This window comes from Carassius auratus, chromosome 44 (assembly GCF_003368295.1).
Source record: "Carassius auratus strain Wakin chromosome 44, ASM336829v1, whole genome shotgun sequence".
In the NCBI taxonomy this organism is placed as follows: Eukaryota; Metazoa; Chordata; class Actinopteri; order Cypriniformes; family Cyprinidae; genus Carassius; species Carassius auratus.
The window spans coordinates 12,655,771-12,671,577 of record NC_039286.1 but is presented as its reverse complement, the minus strand read 5'-3'; the positions used below and the strand labels follow the sequence as shown (position 1 = coordinate 12,671,577).

The 15,807-nt window shown below is 36.7% G+C and overlaps 1 protein-coding gene across 4 annotated transcripts in view; it reads left to right on the top strand.

The window, feature by feature from the left end:
- Positions 1 to 442: 442 nt before the first annotated feature.
- LOC113062552 (NLR family CARD domain-containing protein 3-like) overlaps positions 443 to 15,807 on the top strand; it is a 27,687-nt gene continuing 12,322 nt past the window's right edge. The window contains exons 1-6 of one of the 4 annotated variants that reach the window (XM_026232475.1): positions 446 to 745; positions 4,118 to 4,217; positions 4,565 to 4,669; positions 6,833 to 6,937; positions 7,339 to 7,446; positions 11,031 to 12,785. In XM_026232475.1, coding sequence (XP_026088260.1) covers positions 4,171 to 4,217; positions 4,565 to 4,669; positions 6,833 to 6,937; positions 7,339 to 7,446; positions 11,031 to 12,785 — 2,120 coding nt within the window. In that variant the 5' untranslated portion in view covers positions 446 to 745; positions 4,118 to 4,170. Of the gene's footprint in view, positions 746 to 1,196; positions 1,427 to 4,117; positions 4,218 to 4,564; positions 4,670 to 6,832; positions 6,938 to 7,338; positions 7,447 to 11,030; positions 12,786 to 15,807 lie in introns of those variants that run through there. The other 3 variants (XM_026232474.1, XM_026232476.1, XM_026232477.1) reach the window with 3 other exon arrangements.

Genomic DNA, 15,807 nt, shown 5'->3' with positions numbered 1-15,807 from the left:
TCATGGCATGCATCTAATCTATGGTTTCAACATTGTATTCAACACTGCATCATAACTTTCAGACACCTCAGCAGGAATGAAGGAGCATCATCCCCAGCTCAGCCGTGTTAATATGAAGCTCCTTTTAATCCTTGCAAACTGATTACAATGAAATGAAGGTTATTTTAATGGAAGGTCACCCACTGTCTATTTTAATTCTGATTTGTTTTGTTGTATAAGAGCGGATTCACATTAAAACAGGTCAGTTGTTAGTACTTCTGATCTTCACACAAGTTACAAGATGTCTTTATATTGCTGATGATTGTGCATAACTTAATATTCATTACCTTTAAAGCGTTTAAAGCCTTCTCCACCCCCCAAAATTGTAAGCTAAGTAGCCTACTTTTTTCTTTTCTTTTCTTTCCTTTTTTTTTTTGCCAAAACAAAACTATTTTGAAAATGTACAGGTCAAGACTGGTTGAGTGTTACGTTATTCCCTCTCATATGATAGGGATCATATGAGCTTTATTGTTCTTTGCAATCGGGATGGCTAAGCATATTTTACTTAGTGAAAGTGAAAGTGTCTGTATAAGTTTTTCATGCGTCATGCATCCGAACAGAACTAGATCAGAAAAACGAGAATCTACGATTAGTAACCGAATGTTTGTTTAATTGTAGCCTTATATTCAATTGTAGCTCGTGCAGGAAGTTCTACTTGATGGGGAATAAACATTTTGAGAAGCTGTAACGCCACATTTTGTTCAAGGTGAGTCGCCGGGTAGCGTTCGTTTAAAATGCGGATATCACTGGTTTAAGCAAGCAAGCGAAATACTTTAATACAAAACAATAAAGAAACATTAAGCGCTTCACTCGACACCTTTCCTTGATTTTTCATTGTAGTGAAATCACAAAAGTAAATAATAACAAACGTGTAATATGCAATTTTAATACATTTACTGACAAGCGACAATTTTTATTAAAAGTTTTACACATATAAATTGAACATAAATGTAACAAAAATGTAGGCTTATATAAAGTTAATATTTTTACATTTTGATCGATTTGATTTTTTCCCCCCTTTCTCCAAACAGGATTGGCTATAGGCTAAAAAGCGTAAGTAGGCTAGCCTATTGTTTTTTACCTGCGTCGTTTTAAGATAATTTTAATCGGCGAAAACAAAGCTGAGCATCAAAGTGTCTAACAATATTTATTTTAGCTGTTATGTAGGATTTTACGTGTAAGGAGTCTGTGTTGAATAGAAAAATATGTCGATTAAACCTACGAGTCTTCAGGTGAGGTGTGTGAAGTGACTTCCTTGTTATAGGCCTATCCATAAGAATATTTAATCACTAACATGAATAACTTGACGTAACAAGAAGCTCTTGATCATCATATCTTAAATGACTTTGGTGGACTGATAAAGAACTAGGCCTACCCTTACCTAAAGGTAGTATACTTCGTTTATTTCATAAGTATATTTTTAAGTATACTTTATGTAGCAAGTATACAGATATCAGTGTACTAGTAGTATACTTGTAAGTGTACTGTTTCAATAGTCCTTGGGACTAAATTGGCCCACTTTCTAGTATATAAAAGTATACTTTAAGTATAACAGTAGCAAACTTTGAATACACAACTAGTTTACCTCTGTGTTTGTAGTTTGTACTGCAATCATACTAAAAGTGAACTTATAGGTTTACCGATAGTTTAATAATTACTTTGTACACTTTGAAGTATAGTCTCAGTAAACTACTAGTTTAGTAGTTTTATAATACTCATAAGTTTTCTTTAAGTGAACTTTACATCATACTTTAAGTATACTACTATGTCCCTGTTTAGGTTTGAATGTGTATATATATTTTGTTGTATGAATATCTGAACATACAAAACATCCAAAGAAAGAACAGAACATCTGCTTGTAAACAAAAACATTGTATTCTAGCTTCATGCATTCTTTTTTTAAACACTTTAATGTGGGTAAGTTTCATAAAAAAATTAAGAAATAACATTTTGAACAAAAAGCAGAAAAAAGACTGAATTGGATTCAGAATGGTAATAAAAACATAGATCGTTCAGCATCCCAAAGCCTGACTGTAATTATTACATCTTCATCGGTCAACATTTTATTCCATAACGTTATAGTTTTGATGCTGTTTCATGTCAGATGATCGAGTTAGATTACATGTGTTAGTATCTGCTGTTTCTTTTTTCTTCTTCACATGTTTTTTTTTTTTTTTTTTGGAAATTCTGTGCAGAAGATGTGTTCTAGCGCCCTCTATCGTATAACAAAGAAAATACTAATTCTACGAGTATAGTTCAAATACATTTAGAATTTTTGTAAGTTTAAGTCAAGTATACTTAAATGCCTCTTTCACATAGTACATAAAAAGTAAACTTGAAGCATACTTTAAAAGAAGTATACTAAAAGCACACTTGAATAAACTTCTTTTTCGTAAGGGTACTGAAATGCTATATGCTTAAAAATAGCCTACACTTTTTATTTGATTTTAAGTCGGCTACATATTTGGAACATTATGTTACTTTAAAACTTTGTTCTGGAAGCACATCTAAAACAAAAAGTATTATGAAACCAAAATATGACGTGGAGTTTATATTTGGTTACCAAAAAAGCCTAACAATTTTTGCTTTAATGTTTGTGTGTGTGTGTTTGTGTGTGTATATGTGTGGGTATGCTTCAATTTAATGGAATGTATTTTAAAATTCACTCTTTTAAAAAAAACATATAATCCTAATTTAGTATTTAAATAAAATGCAATCGAACAGGAATCATTTCATTTTCATCAATCAATCATTTTTTTATTATTGTTAAACAGTTAGTAATTACTTTACTTAAATAGCTTCAACAAAAAACATTTGAATGTAGAATCAGATAACCACAAGAAAAACTAAGGATAATCATGTACATACATATGAAAAGGACAGATACAAGTAAAAGACAAAGATAAAGGATTAAGTAAGTACCAAAAATATTATATGCAAAATAGGGCTAACTTTTAATAGTTAATTAAAAATAAACAAATGAAAACAGGAAGAATGCAGGTTAAAATTATTATTTAATCAAATCTTTACAAAATAAACAGACAAACAAACAAAATGCATTGTTTCAGGAATCTGTCACATTATAGCTATAAACAAAGAGACTTGCACAGTGAGTCAATAAATAAATAAATAAATAAAATAAATTTTTACCCCTAAATTTTTGTTTATGGATAAAAACTTGTAAAAAAGTTAAATATATTCTTTGGATTTGGCTGAGTCTGTATAATAATGAACAATATGTTTATTTTTTAATTAAAGGACTGTGCAAAGATTGGAGGTTTATTTAAATGTTAATATAAGTTAGTCAAAAACTTCTGAATCAGTTCAGAATAGAATAAACATATTAATGTTTCACCTTTGTAACCACCAAACAGAATATTTGTACACTGCTGAATTATTGCAGTATATTAAAATTGACATCATTGGTATTGTTGGGGATAAAATATTATGGGGTTACAGTTTTTCTCCAGTCTATATATTGTCAATTAATACTAGAGAGAGAGGTCTCTTTGTAGCCAAAGATTAGATATTTGGGGTTTTCTTAATTCACCATGTAGCTCATTTCTAATGCGTTAAAAGGATGATGTTACAACACTCCCCGGTCACCTCTACAAATTAATGCAACCTGCAATACTGTAATACTTAATAATACTTTGCAATACTTAGTTCTACATATTTAGTTTAGCATTTAGAAAATGTTAGGTTATGTTGAAAATATATGTTTTATGTGTAATGTTGTACAGCTATACTTCATTATCAAGTGAAATGCCATGCAGAGACTGCAAATATAAAACTATAGTGAATTTTTTTTATTTTATTTTTTATAATTTAACTTTTCTTAATGTTGCAGTTTTGGTTCCTTTTTTAAACTCAAATTTGGTGCATCATATTTTGGTTACAATATTTAATTTTCTTTGTGTAGTTTTTAGCCTGTATTAAAACATTGTAGGCTACTGTAATCTAACTGCAACAAAAATGTAACAACACTGAGCAGCTTGAGTGTCTATAAGTAAAAGGAAAATAGCAGATTCATAAATTTGTATCTCTTGTGTTTTGTATGTCACTTTGTCTCATTCAGTTTTTTTGATTCATCAAGAAAACAGATGCAGCTCGATGAAGACTGACTGAATCATGGAGGACAAACAAACATTAAAACAAGATATTTATCCAGAATGCAGGTACAATTAAGGCTTCATATGATTTACATTTTACAGAAAATAGTGTACATTGTAGGTCCCATTTACAGGGCAATAGAAAGATACATAGATAGATAGACAGACAGACAGATAGACAGGTAGGCAGGTAGATGGTTATATAGACAGGTAGATTAATATATTGATAGCTTCTCTGGACAATACCATTGCTCTTAAACATTTCATATGCTTCTTTTGAATAGACAAGATTTTCATATTAAAGATTTATTTCCATGAAAAATCAACTTCATTAATTCTTGTATATATTTGGTTATGTAAATTATTTTTGTCTCTATTTTGTTGTCATTATTCTTTTAAAATCAATTCCTTAGGGAGCGATCAAACTCACCGGAGTCCAGCTGTGTGTCCATGAAGAGTGACCGGTCTATGAAACTGCCAGTAAATGTTGAGGGAGGACACACATCAACTGATCTTAGGTACAAGGCAGATCATATATATATATATTTTACATTTACATTTATTCATTTAGCTGACGCTTTTATCCAAAGCGACTTACAATTACTATATATGTCAGAGGTCGCACACCTCTAGAGCAACTAGAGGTTAAGTGTCTTGCTCAGGGACACATTGGTGTATGTGAAGTTTAAACTCAAAATACTTTACAGATACAGGCTCATGTCTAAATGAATGGGCTGTCAAAACTGCACTTTCACTGGTCACCGGGACATAAAAACTGCATGTATAGAAACAGCAGTAAAATATGATAAAAATCGCTGAAAATGTTTGCCCCAAAATAAGGTTTAAAATGCCTTTTTCCCACAGGTTATACTTTTACTACGCATACGCAAGGGTTCCTCAACTGTGCGCATACGTCAGTGGGACCAGCCGATAGGCTTAAATGTTTCCTGGCTTGACTGTTAAAAGCAGATGATTGGCTTTCCAGTGGGAGGGGCGGGACGTGTGCATACAACCGCCATCTTTGCTGTTAGTGGTTTTCCTTATATAGTTGTATTGAGGATTGAGGAAGTGGCATGTCTCTTATAAATTGTCTCTGGCTAAACTAATTCCAGCGGTCAACTCCACATTGCTTTCATATGCAATTTTAACTCCCATTTTCGTATTCACAATCATTCTGGTAGCAAGTGAAGGCAGCATCAGTTAAAAAAGACAAGCAATGGTAGCTTCAGCAACATTAGCCTTACAGAGTGCCAAGAAGGTCTTTCAGGAAGGCAATTTGGAAAACTAACGTGTGATACTTCTTCTAGAGGTGTAGCTGGATCACAAACAGTTGGCATTGCTCCATCCTTTAGGAGAAACTTCTGTGCAAAAGGCGCTGTATACTGACCCTCATTCACAGCAGTCTGGTGTAAATGATTTGCGCAGACATAAACATTGAGGGAACATCTTCTTCAAAAACAAAATTAATCCACCTCGTCTTCAGGGGCTCCGATTTCGGGAGTAAATGGAGAGAGCTATGTGGATTCATATATCAAGCTACAGACAGCTTAGACACTGGGAGACATTCTCATCAGTGCAGCACTGTTGGACTGTTTACAACTCGATGCTCATGGTCTTTATATGTATAAACGGTAGTGTCTGTTAGCTTTTGTGGGTGAGGCCTGTGGCTAAAACGGGTGGTTGAGAGACACTGCCTTTTACTTATGGGGATTTAAAAAAAGGAGTGGTTGGATTTTTATAACTAGGGTGGTTGTGTACACACACTGCCAACACACATTTATATCCAAGCAACATGTGAAAGTGAATTTTGCATAATAGGTCCCCTTTAACTTTGATAAATAATATCTCTTTGGATTTGAGACTTTAGTCTTTGGAACTTTACAGATCTTCTTTATGCACCAATAGCTTGTAACACTCCAAAGAGAAAGAAAAAATTTAAATCGCATCATATGACACCTTTAATTTTAAGAGGAAAACCCACATTTCTAAGAATTTTCTTAGAATTTTGTTACTAGGAGCAACTCACTAAGATTTTTCATGAATACAGTCCCAGATGTTTAGTTGGCAGTTCGTGGGTGGCCTTTCTGAGACTGAGACTAAAGGCTACTATGTTTGTCCATGTTCGGCTCTGAGCATGCACACAGAAAGCAGTGGATTTAGTTCTCTTTCATGGCTTTTTACGATTTTAAATATTACTTTTTATTATCAAGCACACCCCACTCTTTACTTTCTCGTTCATCCATATTTTCCAACAGTCCTTCTGAAAGCTGTGCAAATTATCATAGATAAATATGACATATTTGTAAGGCATAAAAGGACTGAAATGTTTCAAAATATCTCTTGGCACAACAAACCACCAAGTTTCAATAAAATGATATGTTGTAGACCAGTAACTTTTTTTATATATACACTTTTATAAAACAGTTTGTTCAAATCCTTGATTCTGGTTGGTCAACAGCTGACCACTTGACCCATTTGTTCTTTGTATCACTGCTTAGCACCCTTAACAACATAAACAATTAAAATACAATCAATATTTCAATAGATTTTCATATTAAAGATTTATTTCCATGAAAAATCAACTTATTAATTCTTATATATATATATATATTTGGTTATGTATATTCTGTTTTTTTTGTCTCTATTTTGTTGTCTTTATTCTTTTAAAATCAATTATTTAGGGAGCGATCAAACTCACCGGAGTCCAGCTGTGTGTCCATGAAGAGTGACCGGTCTATGAAACTGCCAGTAAATTTTGAGGGAGGACACACATCAACTGATCTGAGGTACAAGGCAGATCAAATATATATATTTACTATAATATATATATATATATTTATATATACTCTTCCATCTTTATTTGACCCTCTAACTTTAACACTCACTATTCTAATTCTTATTCCACAAAAATCTTATTACCTTTCTAATCTTTTTGTATTCTAGTTTCTTTTCATTTATAATGCAATTGTGTGTGTGTGTGTGTGTGTGTGTAAAGAACTCTAACACTAGCTTGCTCTATTCTTTTTTTTATTCTATCTGTTTTCTTTTTATTTATTATGTTATTTAAAAGCCCATGCTACGTGTACTGTGTTAACCTAACTGAGACTTGTTATATATATATTAACGTAACTTTATGAATTATTGTTTCTATTATCTCTTGTCTATTATATAACACTCAATTCCACAGTGACAGATCAAACTCACCGGAGTCCAGCTGTGTGTCCATGAAGAGTGACCAGTCTATGGAGCAGCCAGAAGTACAACTTGAGAGAGGACACGCATCAACTGATCTGAGGTACAACTTTTATTTGTTTGAACAGACATACAGAAAGACAACCAAGACACAACTAATAAAGCAAGCAGGGCAGAGTTTGGAAAACTAATGCAAACTAGTGCTAAATTGACAAGAGACATTTATTTATTTATCTTAGTGATTTTCATGATTTATCTGAAGAACTTAGTGTATTTAATTATTTTATTATTTCTTAATGATAAAAGAATAGTATGATGTATATTTCATTATTTATTTTTTAATAATTCAGCTCTCCATATAATGGGGGGTTGTAGTAAATAATGCATTTCCACCTCGAAAATTAAAATGAAGTAAGGAATTAATGACAACAGGTATATTTTTTTTAAGAGACTATGCTGAAAATAAGTTTCTGTGGATGTGCTCGTACAGTATTGTTCAAAATAATAGCAGTACAATGTGACTAACCAGAATAATCAAGGTTTTTAGTATATTTTTTATTGCTACGTGGCAAACAAGTTACCAGTAGGTTCAGTAGATTGTCAGAAAACAAACAAGACCCAGCATTCATGATATGCACGCTCTTAAGGCTGTGCAATTGGGCAATTAGTTGAAAGGGGTGTGTTCAAAAAAATAGCAGTGTCTACCTTTGACTGTACAAACTCAAAACTATTTTGTACAAATTTTTTTTTTTTTCTGGGATTTAGCAATCCTGTGAATCACTAAACTAATATTTAGTTGTATGACCACAGTTTTTTAAAACTGCTTGACATCTGTGTGGCATGGAGTCAACCAACTTGTGGCACCTCTCAGCTGTTATTCCACTCCATGATTCTTTAACAACATTCCACAATTCATTCACATTTCTTGGCATTTTTGATATCACCCCACAAGTTCTCAATTGGATTAAGGTCTGGAGATTGGGCTGGCCACTCCATAACATTAATTTTGTTGGTTTGGAACCAAGACTTTGCCCGTTTACTAGTGTGTTTTGGGTCATTGTCTTGTTGAAACAACCATTTCAAGGGCATGTCCTCTTCAGCATAGGGCAACATGACCTCTTCAAGTATTTTAACATATGCAAACTGATCCATGATCCCTGGTATGCGATAAATAGGCCCAACACCATAGTAGGAGAAACATGCCCATATCATGATGCTTGCACCTCCATGCTTCACTGTCTTCACTGTGTACTGTGGCTTGAATTCAGAGTTTGGGGGTCGTCTCACAAACTGCCTGTGGCCCTTGGACCCAAAAAGAACAATTTTACTCTCATCAGTCCACAAAATGTTCCTCCATTTCTCTTTAGGCCAGTTGATGTGTTCTTTGGCAAATTGTAACCTCTTCTGCACATGCCTTTTTTTTAACAGAGGGACTTTGCGGGGGATTCTTGAAAATAGATTAGCTTCACACAGACGTCTTCTAACTGTCACAGTACTTACAGGTAACTCCAGACTGTCTTTGATCATCCTGGAGGTGATCATTGGCTGAGCCTTTGCCATTCTGGTTATTCTTCTATCCATTTTGATGGTTGTCTTCCGTTTTCTTCCACGTCTCTCTGGTTTTGCTCTCCATTTTAAGGCATTGGAGATCATTTTAGCTGAACAGCCTATCATTTTTTGCACCTCTTTATAGGTTTTCCCCTCTCTAATCAACTTTTTAATCAAAGTACGCTGTTCTTCTGAACAATGTCTTGAACGACCCATTTTCCTCAGCTTTCAAATGCATGTTCGACAAGTGTTGGCTTCATCCTTAAATAGGGGCCACCTGATTCACACCTGTTTCTTCACAAAATTGATGACCTCAGTGATTGAATGCCACACTGCTATTTTTTTGAACACACCCCTTTCAACTAATTCAACTAATTGCCCAATTGCACAGCCTTAAGAGCGTGCATATCATGAATGCTGGGTCTTGTTTGTTTTCTGAGAATCTACTGAACCTACTGGTAACTTGTTTGCCACGTAGCAATAAAAAATATACGAAAAACCTTGATTATTCTGGTTAGTCACATTGTACTGCTATTATTTTGAACAATACTGTATATATTTGTATGTGCATCCGTATCTGTATGTGTGACAGCACACTATAATGAAGGTTAATTTATTGGGGGAAAAAATTGAAATAGTTTACCTGGAACTAAGTAATTACACAGTTTAGAACATTAATCATCCGATCAGATTCAAACATTTAACAGCCCTGTAATATAAAACACCATACATTTATTTTGTCAATTTTGGCACATAGTCTTCTTTGTGGAAACGTGAAAAATTTTGTAGTTACTTAGGTTTTATTAAAGGGATAGTTCACCCAAAAATCTAAATTATGTAATTATTAACTCACCCTCATGTCGTTCCAAACCAGTGAGAGTCTGAGAGCTCTCAGTCCCTCCATTGAAGCTGTGTGAACAGTATACTGTCCATGTCCAGAAAGGTAAGAAGAACATCTTCAAAGTAGTCCATGTGACATCAGAGGGTCAGTTAGAATTTGTTGAAGCATCGAAAATACATTTTGGTCCAAAAATAGCATTATTAAGTCATTTGTGGATTAATGCGAATTGGAGATGCGAACTGTTTTAAACGCTTCAGTTCAATTTGGTGAACTGGTACAAAAAGATCCAGACAAAAATGGACCAAAATGTATTTTCGATGCTTCAGAAAATTCTAACTGACCCTCTGATGTCACATGGAATACTTTGATGATGTTTCTCTTACCTTTCTGGACATGGACAGTATACCGTACACACAGCTTCAATGGAGGGACTGAGAGCTCTCGGACTAAATCTAAAATATCTTAAACTGTGTCCCGAAGATAAACAGAGGTCTCACGGGTTTGGAACGACATGAGGGTGAGTCATTTATGACATAATTTAGATTTTTTGATGAACTAACCCTTTAATTTAAAATCAGCAGAATATACCTCCCATTTCTTGTATTTATTATTTTAATGTCAACTCCATCCTATATAAATTCTTGCCTCTTGTCTATTAGCTTTACTCTGTTGTCTCTATTCTATTATAGTTATTTCCACAGTGAAAGATCAAAGTAACCTCAATGGGGCATCTATCCTTGTCTGTAAATTGTCATGCTGTGCAGTGCAGCATCCAACGTAGATGGTATCACTAATAATAATGAGTTCTATTTGCTTTTGCCATGTCTGGTGTAGATATGGTTTAGATTAATAGATTAATAGATTAACACTTAAATGTTTTTGTGACGAGTGGGGCGGGGCCGAGAGATGTGGGAACGAGCGAGGCCGGTAGAGTGATTGGGAAATCCGCAACACCTGCGCCCCACCACCGGTCTCGAGTCCCACAGAGGAGATGGAAGGATATAAAACTGGAGCGACAATAGTGAAGGACGAGAGAGGACCAGGCCTGGGCCTTATTTTATGTTTTGGTTTTTATTTTGTGCGCACCAGTCGTTCGTGAGGGGCTGGTGCGCTGTTTTGTGTTTATTTTTGTCATTAAAGTTTCATTTTGATTGTGCGCCGGTTCCCGCCTCCTTCTTCCGGATGATTAGGAAGTTTATCATTACAGTTTTACATTTGCTTTACTGTCACTTTTACTTCTTTAATGTTGTAATCTGTTTTTTTTTCTTTTCCATTTTTAACTATGAACTGGACCAAAGCACATACAAACCAAATCTGCTGAAGAAGTTTCAGTGCCTGCATGAAGGAACAGCAAAGCAGGGAAACCCAACACTCCTGAATGAGATCTACACAGAGCTCTACATAACAGAGAGTGAAAGTGGAGAGATCAATAATGAGCATGAGGTGAGACAGATTGAGACACAGTCCAGGAGAGCAGCAACCGAGGACACACCAATCAAATGCAATGACATCTTTAGAGCTTTACCTGGACAAGGCAAAGCCATCAGAACTGTGCTGACAAAGGGAGTCGCTGGCATTGGAAAAACGGTCTCTGTGCAGAAGTACATTGTGGACTGGGCTGAAGGGAAAGAGAATCAGGACGTCCAGCTCATATTTCCACTTCCTTTCAGAGAGCTCAACTTGATGAAGGACAAAACACTCAGTCTTTTAGATCTTCTTCATGACTTTTTCCCTGAAACTAAAGAAATTCAAATATCTAGTAGTGAATATAAAGTGTTGTTCATCTTCGATGGTCTGGATGAGTGTCGTCTGTCTCTGGATTTTCAGAGCAATGTGAGGTTGTGTAATGTGAGTGAATCAGACTCCGTGAACGTGCTGCTGATGAACCTCATTGTGGGGAATCTGCTTCCCTCTGCTCTCATCTGGATCACCTCCAGACCAGCAGCAGCTGATCTCATCCCCTCTGAGTGTGTCCATCGAGTGACAGAGGTACGAGGCTTCAATGATCCACAGAAGGAGGAATACTTCAGGAAGAGAATCAGTGATCAGAGTCTGGCTGAGAGGATCATCTCACACCTGAAGTCATCAAGGAGCCTCTACATCATGTGCCACATCCCAGTCTTCTGCTGGATTTCAGCCGCTGTTCTAGAGAAGATGTTGAGTGGAGCAGAGAGCGGAGAGATTCCCAAGACTCTCACTCAAATGTACACACACTTCCTGATCATTCAGACCAATATCAGACATAAGAAGGACTATGTGAAGAAAGTTAAAAATGAAGACCCGATTGTCAAACTGGGGAGACTGGCTTTTCAGCAGCTTGTGAAAGGCAACCTGATCTTCTATGAGCAAGACCTGAGACAGTGTGGCATTAATGTGACAGAAGCATCAGTGTACTCAGGATTGTGCACTCAGATCTTCAGAGAAGAGTCAGGCTTGTTTAAGGGGAAAGTCTTCTGCTTTGTTCATCTGAGCATCCAGGAACATCTAGCTGCTCTATATGCACACTGCTCCTTCACACATGACAACATCTGTGTGTTTAGACAAAGTTCGGTCAACGTTTTAAACCTAAGGAAATATGTAATATCTGAGCTGCTTCAGAGAGCAGTGGATGAGGCTTTACAGAGTAAGAATGGACATCTGGATCTTTTCCTGCGTTTTCTTCTGGGTCTGTCACTGGAGTCCAATCAGACTCTCTTACGAGAACTACTGACACAGACAGGAAGATGCTCCTACAACAAAGAGGAAACAGTTCAGTTCATCAAGCAGAAGATCAGGGAAAATCAATCTCCAGAGAGATTCATCAATCTGTTCCACTGTCTGAATGAACTGGGTGATGATTCACTGATGCAGGAGATCCAAGATTATCTGAGATCTGAAGAAATAGGAGAAATCAGACTCTCCTCTTCACAATGGTCAGCTCTGGTGTATGTGTTGCTTACATCAGAGCAGGAGATGGATGTTTTTGATCTGAATCAGTTTATTGGAGAACAAAATACAGCAGATGAAGTTCTTCAGAAGCTGCTGCCTGTGGTTAAAGAATCCAGATCAGTTCAGTAAGTCACACCGACAACAATCACTGCACTGATAGAACATGATTACATTCATAATAATAGCATGTGCTTTTTTTTCTGCCAATGCAACAATAAGGATAAATTGACAAAATCCCATTGGCAGTATGGCGCAATTCCGGGGGGACAGCCTCCTCACTTTTTGAAAACTTCCCCCTTCAGCTTAAAAGAGAACAACACCGTTTTTCCATATTCCACTATGTTCTTCCCTCAACTTAGACAAGTTGATACGTACCTCTCCCATCTCAGTGTGTGGACTCAATTGCTGTGGCGCATAGTGTCACGATGCTAGCATTTAGCTTAGCATCATTCATTCCTTAGAATCCAAACAGGGATGAATTTAGAAGCCACCAAACACTTCCATGTTTTCCCCAATTTAAGTATGGTGACACAAAATAGAAATGTGGATAAAAAATGATTAAAAAATGATAATATAATATAATGTGTGGTGGAAGAGCACTTCGCAGCACTTTGACCTCGGCGCAGTAATATCAGCACTCCTGAAAACTCTTCCTGATGATATTACTCCTAGGTCCAGGGGGTTTCTATAATAACCCCCTTATTATGGAATTGTGCTATGATAACCCCTAATAATACAACTAATTATTTACTCTAACACTTGAAAAGAGACAGAAATGTAGATGTTTTTGGAGGGATGCTCAATTTTAAATCATACCCTTTTATTGCATCAAAGTTTGTTAATAGTACATTTATGGGCTGGATAATTTTATCAGTTCTTTATTATTCATGCAAACATATATTGTCCACCAAGTGTGGGATTTTCGGATAGTCAAGACTACAAAAGAGAATATCTGATATTCAGCCTTTGTGGTGCAGAAGGTAAAACCTGTGTCATACATATTTTGGAGGGGATTGACCCAGGTTCGAATCCGCCTGCATCTCGCGCTCTCACTCACAACTCTCTGAAGACTCGTTCACTTCAGAATCGTCTCACAACGATCATTTTCATACCTAGAACGCTAAACATTCTGAATTATACATGCAGACATTCATATGAGGAGTCTAGCAGGAAATTAGTCAATCAGAAAACAAATTGTATTTTCTAACATAAAAAGTTTACCGAGGTCCAGCTGCACGGTTAATCGCATGCGATTGTCATGCATGCCTCGTCAGTAATGCAGGTTCTGTGATAAGCGGTAAATGTCCAAAAACTGCTTTCAAATGGAGTGGCACTTACTACGCAGAGCCATAGTTAACTGACAGGCTACTCAATATCGCGTTCATAACTGCATGCGATTCATCTGCGATTATGAACGTGATATTGCGTAGCTTGTCAGGCTCTGTCTATTAAGTGCCGATCCATTTGAAAGCAGGTGATGGACATTTACCGCTAATCACAGAACTGGCTATACTGACGAGACATGCATGACAATCACATGTAATTAATTGTGCAGCCCTAGCATAAAATTTAGTAGTATGTGTGAAGTGAAAGAAGAATTGGGTATGTAAGCACTGTTTTTGCATTGGATGTGAGCAGATTCTCTGACAGAGCCCCATTCAGAGCCCCATGTCAGAACTAATGCCGTTTTGGTAAGTATCCTTGTAAATAGGCCCGTTTCTTTAGCGCTATAGCAGGGTGGACTGGCAGATATCATGGGTGGAGGGTGGGGAAGGGGTGGAATACGGTCTTGAAATTTAGACTCACTGTAGATATTGCTATTTTAACAGTGCAATTTATTGCAGTGCTGTTGATATGCAGTACAGACCAAAAGTTTGGAAACACCTCATTCAAAGAGTTTTCTTTATTTTTATGACAATGAAAACTGTAGAGTCACACTGAAGGCATTAAAAATATGAATTAACACATGTGGAATTATATACATAACAAAAAATTGTGAAACATCTGAAAATATGTCATATTGTAGGTTCTTCAAAGTAGCCACCTTTTGCTTTGATTACTGCTTTACACACTTTGCATTCTCTTGATGAGCTTCAAGAGGTAGTCACCTGAAATGGTCTTCCAACAGTGTTGAAGGAGTTCCCGAGAGATGCTTAGCACTTGTTGTCCCTTTTGCCTTCTGTCTGCGGTCCAGCTCACCCCTAAACCATCTCGATTGGGTTCAGGTCCGGTGACTGTGGAGGCCAGGTCATCTGGCGCAGCACCCCGTCACTCTCCTTCTTGGTAAAATAGCCTGGAGGTGTGTTTGGGGTCATTGTCCTGTTGAAAAATAAATGGTCCAACTAAACACTAACCGGATGGAATAGCATGTCGCTGCAAGATGCTGTGGTAGCCATGCTGGTTCAGTATGCCTTCAATTTTGAATAAATCCCCAACAGTGTCACCAGCAAAACACCCCCACACCATCACACCTCCTCCTCCATGCTTCACGGTTGGAACCAGGCATGTAGGGTCCATCCATTCACCTTTTCTGCATCGCACAAAGACACAGTGGTTGGAACCAAAGATCTCAAATTTGGACTCATCAGACCAAAGCACAGATTTCCACTGGTCTAATGTCCATTCCTTGTGTGCTTTAGCCCAAAGAAGTCTCTTCTGCTTGTTGCCTTTCTTTAGCAGTGGTTTCCTAGCCGATATTCTACCATGAAGGCCTAATTCACACAGTTTTCTCTTAACAGTTGTTCTAGAGATGTGTCTGCTGCTAGAAATCCATGTGCCATTGACCTGGTCTCTAATCTGAGCTGCTGTTAACCTGCGATTTCTGAGGCTGGTGACTCGGATGAACTTATCCTCCGCAGCAGAGGTGACTCCTGGTCTTCCTTTCCTGGGGTGGTCCGCATGTGAGCCAGTTTCTTTGTAGCACTTGATGGTTTTTGTGACTGCACTTGGGGACACTTTCAAAGTTTTCCCAATTTTTCGGACTGACTGACCTTCATTTCTTAAAGTAATGATGGCCACTTGTTTTCCTGTACTTAGCTGCTTTTTTCTTGCCATAATACAAATTCTAACAGTCTATTCAGTAGACCTATCAGCTGTGTATCCACCTGACTTCTGCACAACACAACTGATGGTTCCAACCCCATTTAT